This window comes from Lolium rigidum, chromosome 6 (assembly GCF_022539505.1).
Source record: "Lolium rigidum isolate FL_2022 chromosome 6, APGP_CSIRO_Lrig_0.1, whole genome shotgun sequence".
NCBI lineage: Eukaryota > Viridiplantae > Streptophyta > Magnoliopsida > Poales > Poaceae > Lolium > Lolium rigidum.
This window is the reverse complement of record NC_061513.1, coordinates 23,375,986-23,400,410: the sequence shown is the minus strand read 5'-3', so window position 1 is coordinate 23,400,410 and position 24,425 is coordinate 23,375,986. Positions and strand designations below refer to the sequence as shown.

The window sequence follows — 24,425 nt, the reverse complement described above, 5'->3', positions numbered from 1 at the left end:
GCGCAGAAATCCAAATCTAGTATCAACTCTACTATCAAAGACTTTACTTGGCACAACAATGCAATAAAATAAAGATAAGAAGAGGTTGCTACAGTACTAACAACTTCCAAGACACAAATATAAAACAAAAATTGCTGTAGTAAAATAATGGGTTGTCTCCCATAAGCGCTTTTCTTTAACGCCTTTCAGCTAGGCGCAGAAAGTGTAAATCAAGTATTACCAAGAGATGAAGCATTATTATTACCAGGGGCTTTGCGCCTACCCTTCTTACTCTTTGGTTTAGGGAATATATGGCCGCATCTGGGTGTAGAGGTAAAATTTAGAGTGCCTTTCCCAACATCTATGGTTGCTCCCACGAGTTTCAGCAGGGATCTTCCAAGTGTGATTTGTCCTGTCCCTACACATTCAATAACGAGATAATCAGTGGATACCGTTCTTCCAAGAAAGGTTGTGAACACACCTTCAGCTATTCCCTTGGGAATTATAACAGAGTTATCAGTAAGAGTTATTCCTTCTCCTCCTTCAGTAAATCCCCAAAGTGTCAAAGATTCATAGATACTTTTAGGCGTAAGGCAAAACTCAGACATAATATCACAACGGGCATACAAAATATCACCACAAATAGCAACTTTAATAGTAGGGTCCCACATTGAAGGTTCAAAGTTTACTGGGACATAATCAAGATGCTCACGAATCTTACTATACCCTTCTTTTAAACAAGATATATTTGTCTCGAGGGTGTTTAATCTATTATAAATACTAGCAAGAGATGGATCAAAATTATTAGCTGAGCTAGATGATGCAACCAATTTTTTTATGGCATTAAGGGCTTGATCCCCATCGCAATGAAGGAAATCTCCTCCCACTACAGAATCCAAGGCATATCTATAGTGAAGAATAAGCCCAAAATAAAAGTTACTAAGAACCAGGCTTAGAGTCATTTTAGGTTCAGTTTTACCATAAGAATAAAAAATTCTAGACCAAGCTCCCTTAAAACTTTCCTCATCCCCTTGTTTAAAGGTAAAGATCAATTCCTCGGGTGACAGAGTAACAGCTACAGGACTAGTCATGATAACAAAATAAAGTAAATGCAAGTAACTAATTTTTTTGTGTTTTTTATATGAAGAAAGCAAACAAGACAGTAAATAAAGTAAATGCAAGTAACTAAATTTTTGTATTTTTGATATAAAGAAAACAAACAAAGCAGAAAATGAAGTAAAGTAAAGTAAGACAATAACAAAGTAAAGAGATTGGATGTGGGAGACTCCCCTTGCAGCGTGTCTTGATCTCCTCGGCAACGGCGCCAGAAAAAGAGCTTGATAACGCGTAAAGCACATGTCCGTTGGGAACCCCAAGAGGAAGGTGTGATGCGTACATCAGCAAGTTTTCCCTCAGTAAGAAACCAAGGTTATCGAACCAGTAGGAGATGAAGGCCACGTGAAGGTTGTTGGTGGAGGAGTGTAGTGCGGCGCAACACCGGGGATTTCGGCGCCAACGGGGAACCTGCACAACACAATCAAAATACTTTGCCCCAACTTAACGGTGAGGTTGTCAATCTCACCGGCTTGCTTGTAAACAAAGGATTAGACGTATGGTGTGGAGAATGATGTTTTTTTTGCAAAGAACAGTAGAGAACAATGATTGCAGTAGATTGTATTCAGATGTAAAAGAATGGACCGGGATCCACAGTTCACTAGTGGTGTCTCTCCAATAAGAAATAACATGTTGGGTGAACAAATTACAGTTGGGCAATTGACAAATAGAGAGAGCATAACAATGCACATACTTATCATGATGACTAATATGAGATTTACTTAGGGCATTACGACAAATAACATAGACCGCCATCTAGCATGCATCTATGCCTAAAAAGTCCACCTTCAGGTTAGCATCCCCACCCCTTCCAGTATTAAGTTGGAAACAACAGACAATTTCATTAAGTATGGTGCGTAATGTAATCAACACAAATATCCTTAGACAAAGCATTGATGTTTTATCCCTAGTGGCAACAGCACATCCACAACCTTAGAACTTTCTGTCACTTGTCCCAGATTCAATGGAGGCATGAACCCACTATCGAGCATAAATACTCCCTCTTGGAGTCACAAGTATCAACTTGGCCAGAGCCTCTACTAGCAACGGAGAGCATGCAAGATCATAAACAACACATATATGATAGATTGATAATCAACTTGACATAGTATTCCATATTCATCGGATCCCAACAAACACAACATGTAGCATTACAAATAGATGATCTTGATCATGATAGGCAGCTCACAAGATCTAACATGATAGCACAAGAGGAGAAGACAACCATCTAGCTACTGCTATGGCCCATAGTCCAAGGATGAACTACTCACACATCAGTCCGGAGGCGATCATGGTGATGTAGAGTCCTCCGGGTGATGATTCCCCTCTCCGGCAGGGTGCCGGAGGCGATCTCCTTAATCCCCCGAGATGGGATTGGCGGCGGCGGCGTCACTGGAACTTTTCTCGTATCGTGGCTCTTGGTAATAGGGTTTTCGCGACGGAGAGTATTAGTAGGCGGAAGGGCAGAGTCGGGGGGCACTCGAGGGGCCCACACCATAGGGTGGCGCGGGCCCCTCCTTGGCCGCGCCGCCTTGTGGTGTCGCCACCTCGTGGCCCCACTTCGTATCTCCTTCGGTCTTCTGGAAAGCTCCGTGGAAAATAAGACCCTGGGATTTTGTTTCGTCCAATTCCGAGAATATTTCCTGTGTAGGATTTCTGAAACCAAAAACAGCAGAAAACAGGAAGTGGCGCTTCGGCATCTTGTTAATAGGTTAGTGCCGGAAAATGCATCAAAATGATATAAAGTGTATATAAAACATGTAAGTATTGTCATAAAACTAGCATGGAACATAAGAAATTATAGATACGTTTGAGACGTATCAAGCCCGTCTTGGGGGCCAGTCCCCGAGAGTGGTGAGTCCTACTTGGGGGCCAGTCCCCGAGCGTGGCGAGCTTGACTTGGGGGTCAGTCCCCGAGCGTGGCTAGCTGGCGGACGTTAAACGAACGCTGACTTGATCCTTTTTGCAGGCACATGCGACTTCGTGGAAACGGCGACCCCGCGCCAGTTCTTGGAGACCGCGACCATGTGTATCATCAAGTGCGGGGGGGTAGATTGGCGGCGCTCCAGTATATTAGCCCGAGTGAGTGGATCCCGCGTGACGCGCAGTCGGTCTTCCGTGCTGTCGCCGATGTGCCAGCGGTGGTTGACTGGCTGCACCGCTCGTCGTGTCGCGTGGGAATCACCATGGCTCTGAGCTTGGTGCTTGCTCACTACTCCGAGGGCTTCGATGTGGAGGAGGTGATGGCGGGCTTCCCGTCCGAGACCGGTGAGTTTGATGTCGCCGAGGTGCTCCGTCTGATGGACGTGGTCCTCCCCTTCGCCAACCGCGTGCTGGCGACTGCGGACTTGGAGACCCACATCACCAGCCAGACGGCGCTGGGAGACGTTGATGGAGAAGGGAAACCGAAGGACTTCCCCACCAAGCGCTTGTTCCACGCGGCTGCCAACAATGCTCTGTCGACGTACCCTGTCATCAAGTACACGCCAAAGTTCGTGTACGGAGATGATGGCCCTGAGCCGGTGGTTGGGGATGAAGTTGGCTCTTCGAAGTAGCTTTCATCGTGTGGGGGGAGTGCCCTCCTGAAACCTGTAATAAAACATGGCTCGAAGATATTTTGGTTAGGTTATTTTGTAATGAAAATGCTATGTTATCGTGCGGGTCTGGTTATTTGTTGCATGTTGTCTAGTTGGCCAAGTCGCCATGGCCAGAAGGGGCCAGTCGCTTGGCGACCCCGATGAAGGCTACCGCTTGACTGTTTTCCTTGCCGAGCTGGGCGCCCCCAGTCGTAGTACGTAGTCGTATAGCGCGAGTAGCAGCCTCATGGGTGGAGAGTGTGGCGTTTATTTTTCGTTGTATCTTATAGCGTGCCTCTCGTCGTGGCCCGTGGGGCCAGTCGCATGGCGACTCCGAAGGGGCTCTTGATTTGGCGTGTTTTCCTTGGCGAGCCGCGGGTCCGTTTTGCTGAGTCCCTGATCGAAGTACTTAGTCGTTCAAGTCACCTGCCTAGGGTAGAGGAGGGCGATTGCATGCTTTGCGGTGTAGCACTGTACGGTTGCTGAGGCCCGGGGGGCTAGTCGAGCGGGCGACCCTGCCGTAGGATCCAGTCGCCGTTTTTGCTTGACGGTGTAAGGGATGGGGGTTGGTACAGTCCTGGAAGTGCGACTGACCAGCGCGCCACGCCCTTGTTAGCCGAGCTACTTGGCTGTTCTGGACGGCGCTACAAGCAGCAGCAACCGTGAATCTCCCAGTTTCCGAGGTGTGTGTCTTTGGCGATCGTCTCGTTGTGCGCTTGGGAGATAGGTTTCGTGCGTTGCACAGAGGCGGGCGGCGAATGCGAATGGAGTAATTGAAGGCTTTATTGATATTCAAGTTTCGCATGCATGACGACTAGGTGTAAAATCACCGGAGGAGGTTGATGTTCCAGGGGCGCTCGACCTCCCTGGTGAGGAGCTCGCCGTTGTCTTCTTTGCGGGCGTCGATGAGGTAGTAGGCGTCGTTGCCGAGGACTCGGCAGATGGCGAATGGCCCTTCCCATGGGGGAGGATAGTTTGTGCATGCCTTTTTTGTCCTGGATTAGCCGAAGGACAAGGTCGCCTTCTTGGAAGGAGCGTCTGCGGACGCAACGACTGTGATAGCGGCGAAGGCCTTGTTGGTAGATGGCCGTCCTGGAGAGTGCGAGGTCTCGCGCCTCGTCGAGGAGATCGACATCGTCCTGGCGAGCGCGTTCATTCTCCTCTTCTGCGTAGTTTACAACTCGTGGTGAGTCGTGGGCGATGTCGGTGGGCATGACCTCTTCGGCTCCGTACACCAGGAACAAAGGCGTCTAGCCGGTCGACCTGTTCGGTGTTGTGCGAATGCCCCAGAGTACGGAGGGGAGTTCCTCCGCCCAGCATCCGGCCGCGCGCTCCAAAGGTACGACCAGTCGTGGATTGACTCCATGCAGGATGCTCTAGTTCGCCCTTTCTGCTTGCCCGTTCGACTCGGGGTGCGTGACTGACGCTAGATCTAGTCGGATACCGTTCTCTTCGCAGAAATCTGCCATTTCCCCTTTGGAGAAGTTTGTGCCGTTGTCGGTGATGATGCTGTGAGGGTATCCGTAGCGGTAGATCAACTCCCATAAGAATTTGGTGGCCGTTTTGCCGTCGCACTTCTTGATGGGTTTCGCTTCCACCCATTTGGTGAATTTGTCCACGGCGACGAGGAGGTGAGTGTACCCGCTGGGGGCTGTTTTGAACTTTCCCACCATGTCCATGCCCCAGACGGCGAATGGCCAGGTTAGGGGTATGGTCTTCAGTGCCGAGCCCGGCATGTGCGACTGACTCGCATATTTCTGGCACCCGACGCATGCGCGAACGAGGTCGACTGCGTCGGAGTGAGCTGTAGGCCAGTAGAAGCCGTGTCGAAGGGCTTTGGCCACGATTGAGCGTGCGCCCGCGTGGTGGCCGCAGTCCCCTGCGCGGATGTCGCGCAGGATTTTGCGCCCTTCTTCAGAGGTGACGCATCGCTGAAATACGCTGGAGATGCTGCGCTTGTAGAGCTCGTTGTTGATGATGGTGAAGGACTTGCAGCGGCGCATGATCATTCGTGCTTCTGCTTCATCCGTCGGTAGGACTTGCCGCTCGAGGTAGTTCATGTATGGCTCCGTCCAACCTGCAGCATCGGAGACGACTGCGACTAGCACAGAGTCGGGTGTGGGTTGCTCGGCGATGTCAACCTCTCGGGGCGCGCGCACCGACGAATGGGTGATGATGTCGAGGAAGACGCCTGGAGGGGGTGGCAGTCGCCTGGACCCTAGCCTGGCCAGGGCGTCTGCTTCTTCATTTTTGCACCTATCGACCCACTCGACGGCATGATCGGCGAAGCTGGCGCCGGCCTGGTCGATCGCTTTCTTGTAGGCGATCATGTTGATGTCGGTTGCGTTGCAGGTGCCGGATGTTTGGCTAGCGACGAGGTCGGAGTCGCCGAGGCAGCGTAGGCGTGTCGCGCTCATTTCCTTTGCGACGTGCATGCCGTGCAGCAGTGCCTCGTAGTCGGCCATGTTGTTGGTGCAGGGTTCGAATCGGAGCTGTAGGACGTACCTCACGATGTCACCTTTCGGCAAGGTGAGGACGACCCCTGCCCCTGCTCCTTCGAGGTTTTTGGAGCCGTCGAAGTGTAGCGTCCAATGCTTGAGGTCCGCCGATGATCTGGGCTGCTGGGCTTCTTCCCAGTCGGCGAGGAAGTCGGCTAGTGCTTGAGACTTGACCGCATGGCATGACTCGTACGTGATGTTGTGGACGCCGAGTTCGACTGCCCACTTGGCAATTCGACCGGTCGCGTCGCGGTTGCGGATTATGTCGGCGAGTGGCGTTGAGGCGACCACCTTGATGGGATGCTCGTGGAAGTAAGGAGCCAGTCGCCGCTGGCCCTGAGTACTGCATATACCAATTGTTGGTAGTGCGGGTACCGCTGCTTCGACTCGATCAGGGCTTCGCTGATGTAGTAGACTGGACGTTGTGTGAGTTGCTCCTTTCCTTCTTCCTTGCGCTCGACGACCATGACTGCACTTATTGCGCAATTGGACGCGGCAACGTACAACAACATGGTTTCTTGCGGTAGCGGGCCCGCGAGGACGGGGCCGTTTCTCAGGGCGTTCTGGAGTTCTTCCAAGGCCTTCTGTGCTTCATCCGTCCACTCGAACGAGTCTGACTTCTTCAGAAGACGGTAGAGTGGCATGGCCTTGTCGCTGAGTCGGGGGATGAAGCGACTGAGTGTCGCAACTCGCCCGGCGAGTCTCTGTGCGTCGAGCAGGCAAGTCGGTCTTTTAGTGCGCATGACCGCCGAAGTATTTTCCGGGTTGGGCTCGATGCCGCGCTTGGATACGTCGTAGCCAAGGAGTTGTCCTGACGGGACCCCGAAGGTGCACTTCAAGGGGTTGAGCTTTATCTGGTAACGCCGTAGGTTGGCGAAGGTTTCGGCGAGGTCGGCGACTAAGTCATCTTGCCGAGTCGACTTGACCACCACATCGTCGATGTAGACGTGGACGTTGCGACCGATCTGGCTCTCCAGGCAGTTGTTCATGCACCGCTGGTAAGTAGCTCCGGCGTTTCTGAGACCGAAGGTCATGGCTGTGTAGCAGTAGGCACCGAGTGGCGTGATGAATGTCGTTTCCTCCTGGTCTTCTACTGCCATCTTGATTTGATTGTACCCGGAGTATGCGTCGTGGAAGCATAGTAACTCCGACCCCGCGACTGCGTCGATGATCTGGTCGATTCGCGGTAGGACGAATGGGTCCTTGGGGCAGGCGCGGTTGAGGCTAGTGTAGTCGATGCACATTCGCCAGGTCTTGTTTTTCTTCAGCACCAAGACTGGGTTAGCCAGCAATTTGGGGTGTTTGATCTCTATAATGAAGCCGGCAACGAGTAGCCGGTTCACCTCTTCGGTGATTGCGCGCCGACGCTCTTCGCCCACGGGTCGCATTGTTTGCCGAACGGGGCATGCGGTGGGCTCGACGTGTAGTTTGTGCTCAGCAAGTTCTCTCGGGACACCTGGCATGTCAGAAGGTTTCCATGCAAAGACATCTCCATTCTCACGGAGGAACTTGATGATCGCGCTTTCCTATTGGGCGAACAGGCCCGTCCCAATGGTAACCTGTCTACTCGAGTCGTTCTCTACAAGATCTACTTGGCGGGTATTTGTTGTAGGCTTGAAAGTTGCTGCAGACGAGTCGAGCTCAGTCGGCTTCTCGAGGATGGAGGGGTCGTTGCGGTCGACTGGGTACTTAGCGAGCTCGACGGTGTTGTCGCGTTCCTCGGTGATGACGGCGTCGAAGAGCTTGGTGCCGTTGTCCTCGCACTCCACGGCCAGGTCTGGGTCGCCGTGGACGGTGATGACGCCGAGCGGCCCAGGCATCTTCATCATGTTTTAGGCGTAGTGAGGTGTGGCCATGAACTTGGCGAACGTCTGGCGACCGAGGACACAGTGGTATGGGCTGCGGAAGTTGACCACCTCGAAGGATATCCGCTCAGTGCGGTAATTCACGGGGTGTGTCAAAGGTTACCGGCAGCGTGACCTTGCCGATTGGGAAGGCCTTCCGTCCTGGGACGATGTCGTGGAAGGTGACGCTTGTGTGTTCGAGGCGCGAGTCGGGTCGGCCGAGGCGCCGGAAGGTGTCGTAATACATAATATTGATGGAACTTCCTCCATCCATTAGTGTCTTCGGGAGCTAGTAGTCGGCGACCTTGGGCCTGACGATTAGCTCCACTCGCCACGAGGACGCGATGCGTGGTGCGTGGTCGTTGCGGCTCCACGTGATGCTCTGTTCGACCAATTGAGCCAACGGGGGACGTCCATGACGATGGCGTTCACGGCCACTGCTCGTGCGAGGACTTTCCTGTCGCGACGATCGCCGACCCCGGTGAATGTGTGCAGCGAGCCCGCGCTGCGGCCGAACCCGTCTTCCTTGTGCTGGTTCTGGTCTTTGTTGTGGTCCTTGTTCTGGTAGCCGCCATTGCCTTCCTTGGCGTGGCGGGCCTTCTCTATCTGCTTTAGAGAGAAGCAATTCCCAGTCGTGTGGGTGGAGGGATTTCCTTCCTTGCTGTGGTAAATGCACGGGGCATCCAGCAGGATTAGCGCGTCGAACCGCTTGCCCTGGGGCGGTCTTCCCTTGGTGCGCGGTTGTCTCGTCGGAAGGACTTCGAGTCGTGCTGCTCGTAATCGGCGTTGGCGACGAACTCGGTGTTGCCGCCATCAGCGCGGCGCTTCCCGTTGCTTGGCCGGGCGTTGAAGCGCTAGTCGCCATGGTGAGTGTCGGTGTGGATGGGGCAGCGATTGCGCCGCTGCCCGTACTCATCGTCCGAGTCAACCGTAGGGTCCTCGTCGGCGTATCGCTGGGCGATGTCGAAGAGCTCGGCGATGGAGATGTTGTCTCTACTGACGTGACGCAACTTGGCGCCGAGTGGCTCATATTGGCAACACCACCGGAAGCAGTAGATCGTCGTGTCCGTGCTGATGCCACTGGAAGTTGTCCACATGTCCTGCCAAGGCTGTACCCATCGGTGATACGTCTCCAATGTATCTATAATTTCTTATGTTCCATGCTTGTTTTATGGCAATACCTACATGTTTTATACATACTTTATGATGATTTTATGCGTTTTCCGGAACTAACCTATTGACGAGATGCCGAAGTGCCAGTTCCTGTTTTCTACTGTTTTTGGTTTCAGAAATCCTAGTAAGGAAATATTCTCGGAATTGGACGAAATCAACGCCCAGAGTCTTAGAATTGGACGAAGCTTCCGGAACACCCGAGAGCCGCCGGAGGGGGCCACGAGGCCCACCACACACCAGGCTGGCGCGGCCAGGGTGTGGGCCGTGCCGCCCTAGTGTCTGGTGGCCCCAGACCCCTTCTGACGCCGCATCTTCGCCTATAAGAAGCCCCTCGACCTAAATCTTCGAGACGGAAAAGCCACGGTACGAGAAACCATCCAGAGCCGCCGCCATCGCGAAGCCAAGATCTGGGGGACAGGAGTCTCTGTTCCGGCACACCGCCGGGACGGGGAAGTGCCCCCGGAAGGCTTCTCCATCGACACCACCGCCATCTTCATCAACGCTGCTGTCTCCCATGAGGAGGGAGTAGTTCTCCATCGAGGCTCGGGGCTGTACCGGTAGCTATGTGGTTCATCTCTCTCCTATGTACTTCAATACAATAATCTCATGAGCTGCCTTACATGATTGAGATTCATATGATGATGCTTGTAATCTAGATGTCATTATGCTAGTAAAGTGGATTTTACTTATGTGATCTCCGGAGACTCCTTGTCCCACATGTGTAAAGGTGACAGTGTGTGCACCGTGTGGGTCTCTTAGGCTATATTTCACAGAATACTTATTCACTCGTTATGAATGGCATAGTGAAGTGCTTATTTATATCTCTTTATGATTGCAATGTGTTTTGTATCACAATTCATCCGTGTGCTACTCTAGTGATGTTATTAAAGTAGTTTATTCCTCCCGCACGGTGTAATGGTGACGAGTGTGTGCATCGTGTAGTACTTGGCGTAGGCTATGATTGTGATCTCTTGTAGATTATGAAGTTAACTATTGCTATGATGGTATTGATGTGATCTATGCCTCCTTTCGTAGTGTGATGGTGACCAGTGTGCATGCTATGTTAGTACTTGGTTTGGTTATGTTGATCTGTCATGCACTCTAAGGTTATTTAAATATGAACATCGAATATTGTGGAGCTTGTTAACTCCGGCATTGAGGGTTCGTGTAATCCTACATAGTTAGTGGTGTTCATCATCCAACAAGAGAGTGTAGAGTCTAGCATCTATCTATTTATTCTGTTATGTGATCAATGTTGAGAGTGTCCACTAGTGAAAGTATGATCCCTAGGCCTTGTTCCTACATACTGCTATCGCTGCTTGTTTACTGTTTTACTACATTCGTACTATCCGCAATATTACCACCATCAACCACACGCCAGTCCTGGACAGCAAAGCACTGTTCTGGTGCTGTTGCTACTGCTCATACTTATTTATACCACCTGTATTTCACTATCTCTTCGCCGAACTAGTGCACCTATTAGGTGTGTTGGGGACACAAGAGACTTCTTGCTTTGTGGTTGCAGGGTTGCATGAGAGGGATATCTTTGACCTCTTCCTCCCCGAGTTCGATAAACCTTGGGTGATCCACTTAAGGGAAACTTGCTCGCTGTTCTACAAACCTATGCTCTTGGAGGCCCAACACTTGTCTACAAGAATAGAAGCTCCCGTAGACATCAAGAACTTTTCACGGCGCCGTTGCCGGGGAGGAAAGGTAAAAGGCTCTCATACTCCGGTCCCGGGTAAAGTACTTTTACGGCGCCGTTGTGTGTGTGCTCGAAGCTATTTCCTTTAGATCCTGCAATTGCATCTTTTTGTTTCTTGTTTACACTAGTTAGGCATAATGGACAACAATGAGCTTCTTATTCTATTTCCTGATTTAAGACATGGATGGTTTGATCCGAAAATTAAAAAACCCATGGAACATATTAGCATGAACACATTGAACACTATTGTTGCTAATGCTATGGAAAATTCTAAGCTTGGGGAAGCTGGTTTTGATGAGCATGATCTTTTTAGTCCCCCAAGCATTGAGGAGAAAATTTTCTTTGATGATACTTTGCCTCCTATTTATGATGATTATAATGATAGTGGTATTTTGGTGCCACCTACTATGGAGAGTAAATTTTGTTGTGATTATACTATACCTCCTACACTTGATGAGAATAATAATGATAGCTACTTTGTTGAATTTGCTCCCACTACAACTAATAAAATTGATTATGCCTATGTGGAGAGTAATAATTCTATGCATGAGACTCATGATAAGAATGCTTTATGTGATAGTTATATTGTTGAGTTTGCTCATGTTGCTACTGAAAGTTATTATGAGAGAGGAAAATACGGTTGTAGAAATTTTCATGTTACTAAAATGCCTCTCTATATGCTGAAATTTTTGAAGCTACACTTGTTTTATCTTCCTATGCTTGTTACTTTGCTCTTCATGAACTTGTTTATTTACAAGATTCCTTTTCATAGGAAACATGTTAGGCTTAAATGTGTTTTGAATTTGCCTCTTGATGCTCTCTTTTGCTTCAAATACTATCTCTTGCGAGTGCATCATTAAAACTGCTGAGCCCATCTTAATGGCTATAAAGAAAGAACTTCTTGGGAGATAACCCATGTGTTTATTTTACTACAGTACTTTGTTTTATATTTGTGTCTTGGAAGTTGTTACTACTGTAGCAACCTCTCCTTATCTTAGTTTTGTTGCATTTTTGTGCCAAGTAAAGTCTTTGATAGTAAGGTTCATACTAGATTTGGATTCTGCGCGAGAAACAGATTTCTTTGCTGTCACGAATCTGGGCCTAATTCTCTGTAGGTAACTCAGAAAATTATGCCAATTTACGTGCGTGATCCTCAGATATGTACGCAACTTTCATTCAATTTGAGCATTTTCATCTGAGCAAGTCTGGTGCCTCTAAAAAAATTGTCTTTACGGACTGTTCTGTTTTGACAGATTCTGCCTTTTATTTCGCATTGCCTCTTTTGCTGTGTTGGATGGATTTCTTTGTTCCATTAACCTCCAGTAGCTTTGTGCAATTTCCAGAAGTGTTAAGAATGATTGTGTCACCTCTGAACATGTGAGTTTTTGATTATGCACTAACCCTCTAATGAGTTGTTTTGAGTTTGGTGTGGAGGAAGTTTTCAAGGGTCAAGAGAGGAGGATGATATAAAATAAGATCAAGGAGAGTGAAAAGCCTAAGCTTGGGGATGCCCCGGTGCGTCATCCCTGCATATTTCAAGAAGACTCAAGCATCTAAGCTTGGGGATTCCCAAGGCATCCCCTTCTTCATCGACAAATTATCAGGTTCCTCCCTTGAAACTATATTTTTATTCGGCCACATCTTATGTACTTTGCTTGGAGAGTCTGTGTGCTTCTGTTTTTGTTTTTGTTTGAATAAATGCTTGTGTGGGAGAGAGACACGCTCCGCTGGTTCATATGAACACATGTGTTCTTAGCTTTTAATGTTCATGGCGAAGGTTGAAACTGCTTTGTTAATTGTTATATGGTTGGAAACGGGAAATGCTACATGTAGTAATTGGTAAAATGTCTTGAATAATTTGATACTTGGCAATTGTTGTGCTCATGTTTAAGCTCTTGCATCATATACTTTGCACCTATTAATGAAGAAATACATAGAGCATGCTAAAATTTGGTTTGCATAATTGGTCTCTCTAAAGTCTAGATAATTTCTAGTATTGAGTTTGAACAACAAGGAAGACGGTGTAGAGTCTTATAATGTTTACAATATGTCTTTTATGTGAGTTTTGCTGCACCGCTTCATCCTTGTGTTTGTTTCAAATAACCTTGCTAGCCTAAACCTTGTATCGAGAGGGAATACTTCTCATGCATCCAAAATCCTTGAGCCAACCACTATGCCATTTGTGTCCACCATACCTACCTACTACATGGTATTTCTCCGCCATTCCAAAGTAAATTGCTTGAGTGCTACCTTTAAATTTCTAATCCTTTACCTTTACAATATATAGCTCATGGGACAAATAGCTTAAAAACTATTGTGGTATTGAATATGTACTTATGCACTTTATCTCTTATTAAGTTGCTTGTTGTGCGATAACCATGTTCCTGGGGACGCCATCAACTACTCTTTGTTGAATATCATGTGAGTTGCTATGCATGTCCGTCTTGTCTGAAGTAAGGGAGATTTACCGCTAGAATGGTTAGAGCATGCATAATGTTAGAGAAGAACATTGGGCCGCTAAATAAAGCCATGATCCATGGTGGAAGTTTCAGTTTTGGACAACAATCCTCAATCTCTTGTGAGAATATTATTTGTTGAATGCTTATGCATAAAAGAGGAGTCCATTATCGTTGTCTATGTTGTCCCGGTATGGATGTCTAAGTTGAGAATAATCAAAAGCGAGAAATCCAATGCGAGCTTTCTCCTTAGACCTTTGTACAGGCGGCATAGAGGTACCCCTTTGTGACACTTGGTTAAAACATGTGTATTGCGATGATAATCCAGGTAGTCCGAGCTAATTAGGACAAGGTGCGGGTACTATTAGTATACTATGCATGAGGCTTGCAACTTGTAAGATATAATTTACATAACACATATGCTTTATTACTACCGTTGACAAAATTGTTTCTTGTTTTCAAAACCAAAGCTCTAGCACAAATATATCAATCAATGCTTCCCTCTGTGAAGGGCCTTTCTTTTACTTTTATGTCGAGTCAGTTCACCTATTTCTCTCCACTTCAAGAAGCAAACAATTGTGTTAACTGTGCATTGATTCTTACATGCTTGCTTATTGCACTTGTTATATTGCTTTGCATTGACAATATCCATGAGATATACATGTTACAAGTTGAAAGCAACCGCTGAAACTTAATCTTCCTTTGTGTTGCTTCAATGCTTTTACTTTGAATCTATTGCTTTATGAGTTAACTCTTATGCAAGACTTATTGATGCTTGTCTTGAAGGTACTATTCATGAAAAGTCTTTGCTATATGATTCAGTTGTTTAATCATTGTCTTTACCATTGCTTTGAATCGCTGCATTCATCTCATATACCTTGCAATAGTATGATTAAGATTATGTTGGTAGCATGTCACTTCAGAAATTATCTTTGTTATCGTTTACCTACTCGGGACGAGTAGGAAATAAGCTTGGGGATGCTGATACGTCTCCGACGTATCGATAATTTCTTATGTTCCATGCTTGTTTTATGACAATACCTACATGTTTTATACATACTTTATGATGATTTTATGCGTTTTCCGAAACTAACCTATTGACGAGATGCCGAAGTGCCAGTTCCTGTTTTCTGCTGTTTTTGGTTTCAGAAATCCTAGTAAGGAAATATTCTCGGAATTGGACGAAATCAACGCCCGGAGTCTTAGAATTGGACGAAGCTTCCAGAACACCCGAGAGCCGCCAGAGGGGGGCCACAGGCCCACCACACACCAGGCTGGCGCGGCCAGGGTGTGGGCCGTGCCGCCCTAGTGTCTGGTGGCCCCAGACCCCTTCTGACGCCGCATCTTCGCCTATAAGAAGCCCCTCGACCTAAATCTTCGAGACGGAAAAGCCACGGTACGAGAAACCATCTAGAGCCGCCGCCATCGCGAAGCCAAGATCTGGGGGACAGGAGTCTCTGTTCCGGCACGCCGCCGGGACGGGGAAGTGCCCCCGGAAGGCTTCTCCATCGACACCACCGTCATCTTCATCAACGCTGCTGTCTCCCATGAGGAGGGAGTAGTTCTCCATCGAGGCTCGGGGCTGTACCGGTAGCTATGTGGTTCATCTCTCTCCTATGTACTTCAATACAATAATCTCATGAGCTGCCTTACATGATTGAGATTCATATGATGATGCTTGTAATCTAGATGTCATTATGCTAGTAAAGTGGATTTTACTTATGTGATCTCCGGAGACTCCTTGTCCCACGTGTGTAAAGGTGACAGTGTGTGCACCGTGTGGGTCTCTTAGGCTATATTTCACAGAATACTTATTCACTGTTATGAATGGCATAGTGAAGTGCTTATTTATATCTCTTTATGATTGCAATGTGTTTTGTATCACAATTCATCTGTGTGCTACTCTAGTGATGTTATTAAAGTAGTTATTCCTCCTGCACGGTGTAATGGTGACAGTGTGTGCATCGTGTAGTACTTGGCGTAGGATATGATTGTGATCTCTTGTAGATTATGAAGTTAACTATTGCTATGATGGTATTGATGTGATCTATGCCTCCTTTCGTAGTGTGATGGTGACGAGTGTGCATGCTATGTTAGTACTTGGTTTGGTTATGTTGATCTGTCATGCACTCTAAGGTTATTTAAATATGAACATCGAATATTGTGGAGCTTGTTAACTCCGGCATTGAGGGTTCGTGTAATCCTACACAGTTAGTGGTGTTCATCATCCAACAAGAGAGTGTAGAGTCTAGCATCTATCTATTTATTCTGTTATGTGATCAACATTGAGAGTGTCCACTAGTGAAAGTATGATCCCTAGGCCTTGTTCCTAAATACTGCTATCGCTGCTTGTTTACTATTTTACTCCATTCGTACTGTCCGCAATATTACCACCATCAACCACACGCCAGTCCTGGACAGCAAAGCATTTTTCTGGTGCCATTGCTACTGCTCATACTTATTTATACCACCTGTATTTCACTATCTATTCGCCGAACTAGTGCACCTATTAGGTGTGTTGGCGACACAAGAGACTTCTTGCTTTGTGGTTGCAGGGTTGCATGAGAGGGATATCTTTGACCTCTTCCTCCCTGAGTTCGATAAACTTTGGGTGATCCACTTAAGGGAAACTTGCTGTTGTTCTACAAACCTCTGCTCTTGGAGGCCCAACATTGTCTACAAGAATAGAAGCTCCCGTAGACATCAATCGGCGAGTCAATTCGCGTGGGCCCTGGACGCAGCGATCTAGGTCCTCAATGGTGGTGGCGCGTGTGTACGCGCTGGCGAAGTGCTGGATGAAAGCGGTGCAAGCTTCCTCCCATGAGTCGATGTTGTTCGGGGTGAGGGTGTTGAACCAGTGACGATTCACTCCATCCATCATGAGTGGCAGGTAGCATGCAGCGAGCAGCTCGGAGTAACCCTGGATGCCCATCACCATTGTGTACGAGTCAATCCAGACCGTAGGGTCGATGTGGGTGTCGTACTTCTCAATGTCACGGGGGCCCTTGAACCCCATGGGGTAGGGCTCGCCTCTGATCATGGGGCCGAAGCACGCTGGTCCGACTCGGCTGAACGCGCTCTGGCGCGGGAGTTCGTCGGCGTAGCGGTCATTCAGGCGGTTGCGCGCTTACCATTCTTGGTCGTTGACGATGTGAGTGCGCGCGTCGATTGGCTGCTCATTGGCAGCGACCATCACTCGCGGAGGGCGCGGCTCGACTCGGTGGTTGGTCGAATGGGCGGCGCGTGGCGCCGGTGGCGGGCAGTTGTTGACGTTGGAGACCGCGCGATTCACCGCCGCTGATGAAGCGGCATGGCTGGCTGATGAGCGTGAGTAGAGTCGCCCCTGTGAATCGGCGGTGGCATGCTGCTGCTCCAGGGCCTTGGCGACTAGGGCCTTGGCGTGCTGGACGAGGATCGCGTCGTCTCCCGTTTCAGGGAGTCTAGCGAGAACGGCCTGTGTAGCTGCAACGTTGTCGGCTGCGACGAGTGAAGGGGTAGGCCGTTGGCATCGACCTCCGCGCGGGGAGCTTCGGGCGGAGGGGGTGGTGGTGGTGGTGGCGGTGGTGGCGGCCGTGCGCCACTCTACCGGCAGCGGCCCGACTCGACTCGGGGACGCCATGATTCTGGGCCTGGGCGACCCGGACCTCTCCGTCCGGGTCGTCGAAGTTGAGACGGGCGCTGGGGAAGCCCTGTGCTCGGGCGCGCTCCATGCGCAGGCGGTTGCGCTCTTGACGGTAGTGACATACGGCTCTCACCTCATCTTGTTCGAGGCGAAATTTCTCCCGCTCGGTGAGCTCCTTTTTCCTCTGCTCCTTAAGGGCCGCCCGATGCGCCTCGATCTCGGTCGCGTTGGCGGTCGCGGGGAGGGGAGTGGAGAAGGCGTCGTTCGGAGGAGCTTCATCGCCTCCCGCCATGAAGACGACGATCGGGTATTGGTAACGCGGGGCTTCGATGGAGTTGGTCTCCGACTCGTAGTCGAAGAGGGGGAGGACGGAGTTATCCTCGAAGTCGCTCGGGTGGGAGACCGGGATGATGGAGTCTTCCATTGACGTTGCAGTGATGGATCCAGTGACCGATACTGCTGCCGCCGAATCGGCGTCGTCCTCCAGAGCCGACTCTCCCTCGGCGTGTGCGCTGCTGGAAAGGGGGAGAGTGGTTGTAAGGACTTGCCCTGGCGCGAAGGGGTCGTGTAGCGGACTGGGGCGAGCCTCGCTGGGGTCGCTGACGCTGGCGAGCCCGACAAAGAGGTTGACCGTGCCGACCGGCACCATCCAAGCGTGGGCGAGGGGCGACGAGGCCGGCTTGTAGGAGCTCGGCTGGATGTGGAAGAAGTTGCCCGTGGCGATCATCCTGCCGGAGGCGACCGGCCGGCGGATTGGCGAGTAGGGCCTCGCCGTAGCTCAGAGGCCCGATGTCCCATGCCCCACGGTGGGCGCCACTTTCATGGATATGACCACGGCAGGTGCTATGGGGGGCAGCACTTCATTGATGCGGGGGCAAGGGAACACAGCCATCTGCGGAACGTGGTGCGCAAGACGCAAGGTTTTACCCAGGTTCAGCCCCTCCGGAGAGTAAAAGGCATATGTCGTGCTAGATCTATTACTCAGTGGAGAATTGCAATGGGGGTGCTCAGTCGGCGGCAACGCCAAGAGCTACAAGGGAGAGATTGGATCTTAGATGATGTGTCTTCTAGGGTTTAGCTCGGGGGTTTATATAGGCACCCCCGATCTAGGGTTACATAAGGATAACTCCGAATCATATCAGTTGCTACTAATCTGAGATCGCTACCCTTCTCGCAAGTAATCTCCTTCTCTAGTCGCGCAAGTCTTTATCCAGTCGGCCCACCCGAGGGTTGCGGCCTGGTCGCCGCAAGGCCCAGCCACCCAGTCGCTCGGGCGACTGGCAGTCTTCTTGGGCCTTCACCTCCATGGCGAGTGGGACTGATGACACACCCCTTAGGGTATATCCCATCAGATATAATGTGGTATCACATGATAACGATGGGAATATGCTTGGCCACGGAGTGACACCTTGTTTCCTTTGCATTTGTAACGGCACCCGTGTTGTCGCAGTAGAGAATCACATTGTCTTACATGCTTGGGAACACACCTAGTTCGATAATGAACTTTGTTAGACAAATAGCTTTCATTCCCCGCTTCCGAAACAGCTATATATGCACTTTGAATCTATAGTATATTGAGCAACCGTGATTTGCTTGCTGCTCCTCCAGCTCACCGCGCCTGCGTTTACCATAAACACATATCCCGACTAAGATTTCGAGTCGGCTGGATCAGTGTCAAAGTTTGCATTAGTGTAACATTTTACACCAAGCTCCTCTTCACATCCTCCATAGACAAGAAAAATATCCTTGGTTCTCTTAAGATACTTCGGGATATTCTTAACAGTTATCCAGTGATCCATTCTAGGATTACTGATTAGTCGAACTAATTGCCAGGACCACATCAGGTTGAGTACACAATACGTCATACTTGATAGAGCTATGACTGAAGCATGGGGATGTGAAACCCCATTTCTCTATTTTTATTCGTTGTTGGACCCTGAGTTACATTCAGTGGTTTACCTTTTATCACACGTAAGAACCCCTTCTTAGCTTGATCCATTCTGAGCCTCTTCATAATCTTTTCTAGGTAAGTACTCTGACTTAATGTCATTAGGTGTTTCGATCTATCTCTATAGATTTTAATGTCTGATATATAAGTAGCTTCACTCAAGTCCTTCATAGAAAATTTGCTATTTAAATAATCTTTCACACTCTTTAGAAAACATCATTCCCAATCAACAAGATGTCATCCACATATAGTATTAGGAATGCTAGCAAGGTCCTACTCACTTTCTTGTAAATGCAGGACTCTTCCAAATTTTGGACAAATTCAAATTCTTTGATCATCTCATCAAAGCGAAGATTCCAGGTCCGAGATGCTTGCTTTAGTCCATGGATTGAACGTTGAAGCTTGCATACTTTTTCAGCATCCTTAGGATCGACAAAACCTTCGGACTTGTACCATATACAACTCTTTCTCAATGTTGCCATTAAGGAACACCGTTTTGATATCCATCTGTCATATCTCATAAGCAAAATATGCAGCAACTGCTAGTAAATCTTGATAGATTTCAGCATCGCTACGGGTGAGAAACTCTCATCGTAGTCAACTCCTTAAATTTATCGAAAACCATTTGCGACATATCGAGTTTTATAGATGGTCACATTTCCGCCAGCCTCTTCTTTTTCTTAAAGACCCATTTTTCTCAATAGCCTTGCGGCCATCGGTGAGGACGAGATGCGCGCTCGAGAAAGGTTTGTCCCTTGAAATGTTAGAATCGTAAAATCTTAGATTCTACTTAGCATAATCGTTGAATCGTTTTCACTCAATTTGGATCCTAAATTCATATAATCGGATAGTAGAATCATGATTCTGATACCTATAAATGTTTAGAACAGAAGTGCAGAAGAAAGCTCTAAATATTACTAGCAAACAAAAAAAGAAATGCCATCAGAAATTTCACCAAATTGTATTTAAAGTTCACTATTGTGTCTGACTTGTCGAGCTAGGCTAAACAGGCATACGGTTTGGCGAATTTGGATTCCGGATGAGGAACCTTGAAAAGAGGTCGGTAACATAAGGAAATCTTTAACTGACGTACTTTACAATTTGCCTTGGCAGCTGACCACACTGTCACGATGGCATGTTGTCAGCGACTGGCTCACAAGGTCGTTTTGGTCGACAATGTCAATACTGCTCCGTAGGATGGATACGCAACGTTTGTTCCCAAGTTCCAAATAATCTAACATACCATCATCACCTACTCCTATATAGCTATAGGTCAACATAATTCTGCCACAAGAGAAAGTAGTCAGTACTATGAGAGTTGCTCTACACACACATATTGTAATAGATAAATAAAAAGATATTGCAAGTGAAGATCTCCTAGTACGTCGTCGATGATGGCATCCGGAACTTAACTAGTTTATCAGCATATTAAGAATTTAAAACTCACTCAAACAAGACAAGTAGTTTGGTCAAGATCCGCCGAAATTTCCTGTGAAACTGCACAAGGATCTCCTCAAGCACCAATCACCAATCAGTGTATTATACTACTAGTTGTATTTACATCAAACTCATCAACCAATACGACATGGTAGTCGTGTGGAAATTAGACACGATGGAGGTCAACCAAGCGTGACACGTGAGCCGTCGTCGTGCGCGGTGGCCGACGCCGGCGACGGCGACGAGAAGTAGGGGTCCGAGTGCACCAGCCCGTTGAGGAAGTCGGCGAACCGGTGCTCCCGCTGCCGCTTGACGACGGCGGCGCCCTCCTCCAGCGCGCGCAGCAGGGACCCGGCCTTGGCCTTCCCCCTGGGGCTGGCCTCGCCGTCCTCCGCGAGCTCCCTGACGGCCTCCTCCGCGCCGCCCACCGCCAGCACCTGCGCGACGGCCCGCTCGCCGCCGGCCATGACGAGGTTGAGCAGCGCGGACGCCGCGTTCTCCCTGGCCCTCCCGGTCGCGGCGCCGCCGGACTCCACGAGGTCGACGAGGATCCGCACCCCGGACACCCCCGCGAAGGCGGCCAGGCTCTCGGCGCACCCGGCCACCTGCGCGACGACGGCCGTGGCGTCCTCCACGATCCCGGTCCGCCCGTCCGTCATCACGAGCGCGAAGAGCGCCCGCACGGCGCCGAGCTCGACGAGGGCCGCCCGGTTGAGCGGGTACAGCGCGACGCCGAAGAGCGCCTTGAGGGCGTCCTTGGTGGCGCGCGTGCCCCGCCCGGAGCCGCGGAGGAGGGCGACGAGGGCCGCGAGGAGGGGCCGTTTCGCGCCGATGATGGGGCGGTAGGCGTCGACGCAGAGGAGGCTGGCGACGGTGGCGGCGGCGTGGTGCGCCGCCGCGTACTCCTCCGCCCGCATGGCGGCCGCGAGCGCGTCGAGGATGCCGGGGGCGGACATGAGCTGCTCCCGGGCCGAGATGGAGATGTTGAGCAGCGCGGCGGCGGCGTCCTCGGCGGAGGCGGACGTGGAGGGGGAGGTGAGCTGGGACGCGAGGTAGGGCACGGCGCCCGCGTCGGCCAGCGGCGCGCGGACCTCCGGGTCGTCCTTGGAGGCGCGGCGGAGCTCGGCGACGGCGGCGGCCGTGGCGGCCGCGTCCCGCACGGCCGCCGCGCCGCGCAGGCGGCCGACGAGGGTGCGTGCCGTGTGGAGCTTCACTTCCATCGCTGCCGTGGGGGCGGACGGAGGGATCTGGGCGAGATTGCGTGCGCGCGGGTGGGTAGATGCGGTTTTGGAGATGGTTGGTGACTTGGTGGGAAGGTGGCGGGAGCGATCGAGCAAGTTGACGACGTGTGGTTTCTTTTCTTTTCTGCTTCCCGCGTGGCGCGTCAGTTTGAAGCTACATCTTTCTTCGCCCCTGCCTGTCGTGCTGTTGAAGCCTTCCAAGTTCTACTATGCACTAGCATCATTTTCACCGTCCGGCACAACCTCAGTTTCAAATCTCTTTTTGATCCCATCCTTGACCATTTGACAGAGTGAAGGGGAAGCCATGTCCAAAACATGTTGTAAAAAACAACCCATGGGCTCCAAGAAACCAATGAAATTGTGAGGTTACTCGCTCAATTCATACGCTCAACAGGATAATTTGGTACAATTTCCACAGCGTCACGCTGGGAGAGGGGAATCAGCGACTAGGTCGCGAGGAGGAAGAAGAGAGAAGTCCCACAGGGATGTAATGTTTGATTACAATTGTCTGTCCTCACAGGTCGAAAGCGTGTCCTCATAACACACCCGACGCCGACGCTCAGCTGGGCTGCGCATGGGCCTCCTTCCTGATTAACTCATGGGCCTTTCTTATCCTTTCGCGCTCATCCGTCCGTCTCTTGTTCTTGACAGCTTCAGGTAGGTAGCGGAGCGTGACAATACCCCCTCCTGGAGTACCGGCTTGACCCCAAGCTGGTGCCTGTGGATAGGCATTGACGATGGCGTACAATGGCTCCCAGGTTCGACATGTTGCTGGCATATGTGACCACTGCACCTGGACCTGTGGCACTTGCTTGTGGCCTTTGCGAACCAGCCTTTCCTCGCAGATGCGTAATGGTTGCACCACTAAAGAAATATCCATGAGAGCTATAGGAAGATCAGAACTTACTTTTTCATCCGGCTTCAGTGCTTTCTTCAATTGAGAAACATGTACCACCGGGTGAATGCGCGCTGACTCTGGTAGCTGTAGTTTATATGATACATTCCCCACTTTACTCAGCACCTGATACGGTCCAAAGAATTTGAATCCCAATTTCTGAGATGTTCGATTTGCTACAGACACCTGTACATAGGGTTGTAACCTCAAGTACACCCAGTCTCCCACTTGGAAGGATCTTTCCATTCTGTTTTTGTCTGCCTGCGCCTTCATGCGCTTTTGTGCACGCTCCAGGTGCTGCCTAATAAGGGGCATCATCTCTGACCGTTCCTTTAGCCAACTATCCAGATCCGCGTTGCCCGTTGGTTCAGTGTTCACGAAACCAAAGTGTCGTGGCTTGCGGCCATACAACACCTCGAATGGAGACCTGCCCAATGCTGAATGATATGATGTGTTGTACCAATAAGCTGCTAAAGGAAGCCATCGTGCCCACTGTTTTGGATTTGCATGAACCAAACATCTGAGATATGTTTCCAGGCATTGATTCAATCTTTCTGTCTGCCCATCGGTTTGAGGATGGTATGACGAACTCATGTTCATTGTTGTCTCAGCCAATCGAAAGAGATTCTGCCAGAAGCTGCTAATAAAAATCTTGTCCCTGTCTGAAATGATAACCTGGGGCATGCTGTGATGACAGTACACATTGTCAACAAATAGTTGTGCAACAGTGGCTGCATTGAATGGGTGCCGCAATGGAATGAAGTGTCCAAACTTGGTTAATTTATCGACGACCACAAGAATGGTGTCAAATTTCCCAGACACTGGTAGCCCTTCAATGAAATCCATCCCAACCGAATGCCATGCTTCAGGAGGAATAGGCAGTGGTTGTAGTTTACCTGGCAGTTTAGTGCGTTCACTCTTTGCCTGTTGACAGATGGTGCACCGCTGCACATATCTGATCACATCTTGCTTCATCCCTCCCCACGAAAAAAGTTGTTTAATTCTGTGATAAGTTGCTAAAGCGCCAGAGTGCCCTCCCAGACCACTGCTGTGTAGGGCAGTCGATCTGCATGTTGTGCTTCAGTGTGGGATCCCAACCAAATTTTGCCATTGTGTTTTATCACACCGTCAGTCAATGTGAACCCTTGGTCATTCTGGCTATGAATGCTCAATTCTGTGTACAGTTGCTTTGTTTTCTCATCCTTCATGTACCCTTCCAGCACAATTTCCATCCACCGTGGACGAGCTGCTGAGATGGCGCACACTTGGTGCGGTCGTCGAGACAAGGCATCCGCCGCTAGATTTGTCACTCCTTTTTTGTAAATTATCTTGTACTGCAGTCCCAAAAGCCTGAAGAATGCCTTCTGTTGTATCTTCGTATTGAATTTGTGGTCCCCCAAATGGATTAGGCTCCGTTGGTCAGTATGTATAACAAACGCCCCATCTTTGGAGGTAAGTTTTCCATTTCTCGATTGCCAAGAGAATCGCCAAGCATTCTTTATCGTAAATGGACAGGGACTGGTTTTTAGGACCCAATGCTTTGCTTAGAAAGGCAATGGGGTGTCCTTTCTGCATCAGCACCGCACCAACCCCCGTTGCAGAAGCATCCGTCTCAAGTATGAACTCTCGTTGGAAATCCGGCAGTGCTAGCACCGGAGCTTGCACCAATGCATTTTTTAGGGACAGAAAGGCGTCATTCACCACTGGGGACCAAGCAAATGGTACATTTTTCTTCAGCAAGGCTGTCAGTGGCCTAGCAATCACCCCAAATTGGCGGATAAATTTTCGGTAGTACCCCGCCAATCCCAAGAAGCCTCGTAGTTGCTTGATGGTGCGTGGTTGTGGCCAGTATTGAACCGCCGCAATCTTCGCTGGGTCAGTAGCTACCCCTTTGGCGCTGATTATGTGTCCTAGATATTCCAGAGATCGCTGTGCAAA

The 24,425-nt window shown here is 49.8% G+C and overlaps 1 protein-coding gene across 1 annotated transcript; it reads right to left on the bottom strand.

Annotated features, from left to right (window-relative positions):
* Window positions 1–20,288: 20,288 nt before the first annotated feature.
* LOC124659434 (protein spotted leaf 11-like) lies at window positions 20,289–21,754 on the bottom strand. The gene has a single exon (XM_047197308.1). It carries the CDS (start codon window positions 21,569–21,571, stop codon window positions 20,534–20,536), a length of 1,038 nt encoding a protein of 345 aa, XP_047053264.1. The 5' UTR covers window positions 21,572–21,754; the 3' UTR covers window positions 20,289–20,533.
* Window positions 21,755–24,425: the final 2,671 nt, after the last annotated feature.